We start from the raw sequence: 7692 nt of genomic DNA, 5'->3' as shown, positions 1-7692 counted from the left end.
ACACACTTGGTATCTTTTTTATCTTCTTTTAAACAGGTTCCTTAATACAATAATTTATGTTGCTGCAATATCACAAATATTATGATCCAATCGAGACTGTTGTACTTGCATTAATAGTTGCAAATATTATATTAAGTACATCTCTTGTTGGCAGTCCGCAATAAGATAACTTTGTTGTACCCCTCGTTGTGAGTACGATTGGGGATCGATGCCAGAGATCTCGCGAGGAAGGTATTTGGTCACTTACACGGTTATTCGTCTTGAACAATTTTATTATAGTATTCGTTTACAGTGAATAGATCGCGACCCCGCAAGGCAGAGTGTAGCGTCTATGAGCTCGCTGTCCACTACCCCGCAAAGCAGAGTGTCGTGTTTGTGTATTTACAATGATTTATATCGGCGATACACGACCCCGCAAAGTAGAGTGTCGTGTGTTATCTTAGTTTGTCTACTTTGGATTGACCCGTTCCTCACCTTCTTTCGCCGGTTTATATATCCGATAATTCGGTAGTTGGATCGAAAGAAAAGGAGGATTGCGTGAGGGCGTAAATCGGTCAGTAAATTATTGCTTAGACAGCAAGTACTGTCTAAGGAGCATTGCGCTAATTGTCGAGAGTATTGCGCGAAACCTCGATTCAAAACAAGGCCTAATTTTACACATTTTTATGAAATAATTGATGTACCCTAGCACTTACATGACTATCAAAGTACTTTTAATTAAAAGTTACTTTTAATTAATATTCAATTATTAATTAATTTTAATTTTATTATAAAATTTTAACGGTAAGAACAATTGGAATTTAACTTTTAAAAAATTTGATATTAAATACATCGACTTTTTATAAAAAATCGATTATAAAATGAGCAACGAAAAATCATATTTGTAGCAAATGTCAGAAAAAACAATTACAAAACAACAAAATTTGTTGTAGATATCTCATTATGTCAACTAAATAAACAAAATTTAAAGTAAAAACCTATTTCTAATTAAAAATGGATATTACTACTAACACAAATCTGTATCGAAATTATGTGATAATGTAATGGATTTTGTACAAGCTAGCGATCAGGTATTTTTACATCATCATGATTTTTTATATTTTTATAATGTAATTTAAATTTTGCACGTCTGTCCGTCTCTCTCTCTTTCTCTCTCGCTCGCTCTCTCTCTCTCTCTCTCTCTCTCTCTCTCTCTCTCTCAAATTACTAATCATTTAAAAACAAATTATTTTAAATTTTAGACTATTAGCAACAAATTTTAACAACGTAAACCGAAATAGATAAATCCATTGCAGCAAAATCAATGATACAAACTTGTAAGTCTTATCAATATTATAAGAAATAGTTGTTCTTTACTACTAATCTGTAATTTTTTAATCAAAGATTTATATAAAAATAATTGACTTCTTTAATAACACAATTCATTTTAACTTTGATAACTCTTCTAAAATCTATTTCTTTTTACAATATAATGTCTTTTTTTTTTTTAAGAATAGCATTATTTATTTAATTTTTTATTATCTATGTATTTTATTCTATATTCCTGCATTCCTTTCGAAATTTTTTATTTTTTCAAGATTTTAGAAAAAAATTTTAAATGTTTATAAAATAAATTTTATATTAATCTATTTTAGATATATAGAAGCTGGTACTTAACAAAAACAAAATAAACATAAAAACAAAAAAAAATTTAATTTAACAATGGACACATAAATCTTTAAATTTTAATATTAAATAGTTAGAAATAACCAGTAAAGTTAAGAAAACGCAATAGAAAAATGCATATAACTCAATTAATCAATGATTATCGTAATTATAAAAATAAAGACAAAATGCACAAAATTAAATATGTAAAAGACATTATACAAGATTTGGAAAACTATGGACCAGCTAGTTTAATACACATTGCTATTTTGAGTAACATACTTAAAAGACGCATTAATATATGGAATGCTAATGGTAATTTAAATAAGATCATCGGAAGGAAAAAATTGGGACCATCTATAGATATTGAATATCACGCGAACAATTCTGAACAAATTGGTAAGTTATTAATTAAATAACTTCAAAAAGAAATGAATAAAGTTGTTTTGATTTATAAAATTTTATGACTAAATTTAAAAAAATTTTATTTTTAAACAGTTGCGTTTTAATACACTTAAAATAAAATTGAAAATATAATTTATCTTCTATCTCAAAACAAACTTTTACCACAAGTCTTTCTTTCACATTAATGATTATGTAAAAAATGACACTTTATCTATACAAATTTGCATTACTCGTGTTTCATTTTTTATTTATTTATAGTAATTAAAAAATTTTTTTATGTTAATGTATTTATAGTAATTTAGAAAATCTCTAAATAATTATAAACGTTATAGTGATTAGAAAATTTCTAAATATTCACAAACATATTTTTAAGCTATTAAAAAATGGTTGGTTATTTTGGAAAAAAACAAAATTTATACTAATTTATTATCCAAAATTTGTCACCAATTAAATCCCATACAGCACAGAACATTAGTAACCATGTTGCAGCAATGTTGCAAACAGAAAAATGAGAGAAATTACACTAGCGATCTAATGTTTAAGAAAATTGTGCTAATTTGCAGCGCCATCCATTTTTCGTACACTACGTAGAACTACGCGTGGTGTAAAGACTGTAAAGATATAAGGTGAAACATCCCCGTAGGAATGCGCATTCGTTCAAATTAATGGCAAAACAATCGGTGACGCTACAAACTGCGTATGTATATGTTTTTTTTGTGTATAAGTTTTTTTTATGTATGTGTATATTTTGTTTTATCAATATTATGTTAGAATTTAGTGTAAATTTTAGTATTATTTTTTTATTAGTTCTTTCTGCCATTATGCGCAATGTTTCACCTTATATTTTTGCATATATTTTGCACCCTAAAACTACGTAACCATATCTACTTTTTAAGGAAATAATACGCTATTTTTGGTTTACATTCGTTTACATCCACAATCAAGGATATGCTGTATTTTGAACTTATGTTTTTACAAGGATTATATACGATATATATTACTGTTAAATGATGTTTACCCAAATTTTCTTTAATTAGATTATTTAACTATTAAAAGACTATTTAAAAGAAACATTAAAATTACTAAAAACTGAATAATAATACTCAACCAACAACACGGAAAAAAGTAATTAAATTTTAACATTAAAATTTAAAGCAATTAAAGAGATGTTGGACTACCTCTCAAACTTGATCGAGGTCTATAATGTAGAGTCATTTGTATTAATGAGATTTCGTATATATTTTGTTTTCTTATAGATTTGGAAAATTTTTTCCAGAATTAAAATACACCTATTAATATCAATCTATGAATAAAATTTTATATTCAGAACAAAACTTTCTTTCATATTACCCTACTTATCGACTTCTTCCAAATCCGCACTCATACACACATGAAATTTTCATGGACACTTTTGTCTTATATCAGAAGCTTCCAGCTGTTTCGAAAGCACATTATTATTCTTACCCATAATGACGCGTTACTTCGTGATACTTGATATTACGTATATGAGATATGTCACTGTGTCTGCTGGGTGGTCTAAGGTTTTCCCTTTCCCCGCTTTTTCAATCGTCTATTGTACTTCCCACATCAATCTAACTTCTACCCTGTCTATTTAACTTCTTCACAGTCTGTCCTTAACTTTTCTTTATTCTCTTCGTTTACTCCTTTCCCATTTTATCTCCTTTCTTATCTTCTGTATACGCATACAGCTTTTTCAAGCTTAATTTCGCACAAACTCACTCTACCCCGTTCTTACAAACTTATAATGACAAATTTTGCTCCATTAAACTGGAAACAAAGATTGTGTTATTTATAGAACTTTTAAAAAACATATTAAATGTTTTGCTAAGTGACGCAAACAAAACTTTTGTTCACATAGCCATACATGTATACTATGCGCGTACACAAAATTGCGCACTTTTCAGTTATTAACATGAGAGTAATATTTAGAAAAAAAAAGTATTCGTATTTGTAAAATAGCTGAGTATCTCATATTTGGTATCCTTATCGTCATGTAATGTAATCCTTATCCTTTTGTAATAGGATCAATTATCAAAAATTGACAATTTTATAAAGTGCTTTTTTTTCTCTTACATGTATCATAAGGTTAATGTCTTTATTCCGGACGCCTATAAGGCCGACCCAACAAAAAAATAGCTTGAAAATAAATTCGATAGAGAATTTCATTCTGGTGGATAGCTTAATCCATGCACATTTCAAAATCCTAGATTTAATCTACTTTGTCAAGTATTTTTTTAGATAGAGACGAATAAAAGCGCGTTAGTGCGTTTCCCCTCTATTGAACAGCTGTACCCGATTCAAACCGGGCATGCCTCCATTATCGACCACTTTTTTCAGAGCACGCAAGGCAAAAGTTTTAAACAAAACATAAAAACAAACATAGATCAATGATGAAAAGAAATACACATAAATCATGAAAATAATTATTTTATTTTAATTCAATGATATCAAACAATCAATATTAGCTTATCCAATCTTAACCATCGAATGAATAAAGAAAATGACAGTTTCCAACAGATTTTTGTTTCCAAATAAGTATGGCAAAGTATTAATAACAAACTATTTAGCACTTGAATTATCCCTTACAACGGATTTTGAACAAAATACGTATTATTTACGCGACCGACTATTCTTAAGAATACCTCACTTTTAAGAATACGCGTGGATAGTGACGTGCAGCAAGAAATGCGAAAAATATATATGTTATTATTGTACTTACTCTGCACGTTACAATCTTTTTGTACTGCACGCGAATTACGGAATTTTTTCACTCCACTAATAAATATGTTTTGATGAATCGGCAGTTTCGTAAATAACGTTTCCCGTCAAAGTAATCGGTAGAGGAAGCATGGTTGGGAATAAAGACATTACCTTTCATTAAATATTTTTAAGTCAACATTTTACACATAAAAGTCTTGAATAGATTTTAATTTCTATCTCAACTTTTCTAAATTCTTTTCTAGGTCATTGGACCTTAAGAGGTAGCAAAGATCCCGACAACGTCACTCTTGATTTAAACAGCTGCCTTTTTTCGGTGATTGGTTCTCAAATCGGTCAAGATCCATTAAAACTTCGTAAATGGACCGTGTTAAAACTAAAGGACAATTTTCAGAATTTGGCCAAATGGTTAGACAAAATTCCGATGGGTAATGCAGGAATATTCCTTATGATTGGCGGTGTAAATGGACACAGACCTAGAAGATCGAGACAAAGTCGCGAAGGGTACTCAAGAAGATACCCAGCACACAGTCAGGAAAAAGACGCTACAAAAATTCTGGATGATTCAGAGAACGTAGAAGGCGAAGGTGATGTTAATGAAGATCTAGAAGATTTAATAGGTCATTCTAGAGAGAAGCATGTTGTAGGAGGAAGAAATGGAGGTGTCGAAGTTTATACTAGGATAAATAAATGTTTGGGAGTATTTGCTTTTCAGACAGAAAAAGACCAAGATTATGTCCTTCATAGGGCATTGCTATCAAAATTGGGTCAAAGAGCACTACGTAAACTTGACGATACCATTGCGGCAAGCGCAGAAATATATGTTTCAAAATTAATAGAACAAAATGTCCCATTTCCTAAAGCTAGCTATTGGTATGCGGGAAACAAGCTACATGAGTCAGCAGAAGTCAAAGGTGTTTCATTAAAATTAAGACATCATAAAAATAAACGAAAAGAAAAAAATGCAAAGCCTCATATAGTTTTTATTTTCCCATTCTTTGAAGTGCTCAAATTAATGAAATGTCCTGAAGGGAGACCTCATGAATATCGTGATTATATAAGAGAACTAACTGGTTACAAGTATATCTTTGCATCTACATTTGGAAATCTTGAAGACTTTCTCACAAGAGATGGATACTCAAAAAGATACATACCACCCACGGAAGACAAAGCTAAACAGATTCTGGACAATTCAGAGGGCAAGTTCTGCGTAGATGATCCTAAGAACCCGCTAATTTCAGATTTGAGAAAAGGCCATGCCAGAAGCGGGCATGTAGAAAGAGAAAGCAATGGTGTCGAAGCTTATAGTAAAAAAAATATATGTGAAGAAAAAACTGCTTTTCGGTCAGAAAAGGATCAAAACTATATCCTTCATAGAGCATTGCTATCAACAACGGGTCAAGCAGGACTAGTTCTTCTTAACAAAAAATTGTGTGTAGACATCAGTGTACTAGCTTCACATTTATCTGAAAATGGTGCCTCATTACCTACAGGAAGTATATGGCATAATGGAGAAAAAAAACATGATAAATTACAAATCGAAATGGTCCATATACAATTAGGGCATCATAGAGGTCAAGAAGAGAACAATAGTGCAGAGCCTCTTGTAGTAACTATGTTCCCAGTATTGGAAATTAAAACAAAAAAAGATTTATGTGACACAGGTAAAGAACAAGAAGAACAAAAAAGTGCTCAAGCAGCTCCTGAAACTGCCTCTGCAACTACATCTAAACCTGCTTCCCAAACTCCTCCTAAACGTGCTACTGGAGCTATTCCTAAAATTCGTAAAACTGCTCCTAAAACTGCCTCTCCAACTACATCAAAACCTGCTTCTAAAACTCCTAAAATTGCTCTTAAAACTGCTACTGGAACAATTCGTAAAATTGGCCATGTAACTACTCCTGGACCTGTTCATAAAATTACTCCTACAACTTCTCATAAACCTACTCTTAAAAGTACTCGTAAACCTACTTCCAAAATTACTCGTAAAACTGCTCCTTAAATTACTTCTAAAACTGCTTTTTAAACTGCTCCTAAAACAATAGAAATAAAGGGACGTTCTAACTGTGGAGCTCCGAATGAGGAGCAGGTTGCGAAGGAGATATTTGTAAGTGCGGGGGCATATCACGCGGCAACTGTCAGAATACACATAAATATAAAAATACATATGTAATACATATAAAATATAAAGTATTTAAATAAATATAAAATTACATTGGCATTTTTTTTACAAGCCTGATGTGTTTTAGTCAAACAGGTACTAACTATAAGAAACAGACCGCGTAATGTTGTGCAACAATACTTGATTTATCAATAAAAAATCATTATAAAAAAATAACACGGGTCAGAAGTAAGATAAGAATTAAGACATATTGAGAAGCTTTTTTATCTGTACAATCTTACTTCTAGCCTCACCTCTACAACCACCGTCACAACACAAATAAACGCATAAATTGCACAAAAAAACGTCGAGTATAAATTGTTTAATAATAAATGTAATATATATTATTTATAAAACTGATTAATTATAAATTATAAAAAAAAATAAAATGTATTAATAAAACAAGCAATAAAATTGAGAACGGCTGAGTGAGAAAAAAGATCACATCATTTTGTCACCAAGAGAATAATAAAAGAAACTAATTACAAAATTATGTATAAATTTTTATAATTGCTTTTTTTCCCTTACGAATTTCTTTGCGTTATCTCTGTTCTCGTCCGTACGCGATGTCTCCGACCTCACATCCATACAGTCTTATTTTGGCTCTTTCTCTCTTTTATCCGTTGCATTCACTCATTTTGACTTATTATGTGTGAAACAATAATAACCTTGCTTATATATTGCAATAATTTAATCTTTTTTAAAAAATTAAATATTTAAATTTTAATAAATATAATATTTCT

At 30.3% G+C, this 7692-nt stretch overlaps 1 protein-coding gene across 1 annotated transcript; it reads left to right on the top strand.

Annotated features, from left to right (window-relative positions):
* Nucleotides 1-683: 683 nt before the first annotated feature.
* LOC118646004 lies at nucleotides 684-7388 on the top strand. The gene is made up of 3 exons (XM_036288184.1): nucleotides 684-1070; nucleotides 1635-2043; nucleotides 5034-7388. Exons 2-3 carry the CDS (start codon nucleotides 1779-1781, stop codon nucleotides 6788-6790), a joined length of 2022 nt encoding a protein of 673 aa, XP_036144077.1. The 5' UTR covers nucleotides 684-1070; nucleotides 1635-1778; the 3' UTR covers nucleotides 6791-7388.
* Nucleotides 7389-7692: the final 304 nt, after the last annotated feature.

Source organism: Monomorium pharaonis, chromosome 6, assembly GCF_013373865.1.
Source record: "Monomorium pharaonis isolate MP-MQ-018 chromosome 6, ASM1337386v2, whole genome shotgun sequence".
NCBI classification, from domain to species: domain Eukaryota; kingdom Metazoa; phylum Arthropoda; class Insecta; order Hymenoptera; family Formicidae; genus Monomorium; species Monomorium pharaonis.
This window is presented reverse-complemented; position numbering and strand designations above follow the sequence as displayed.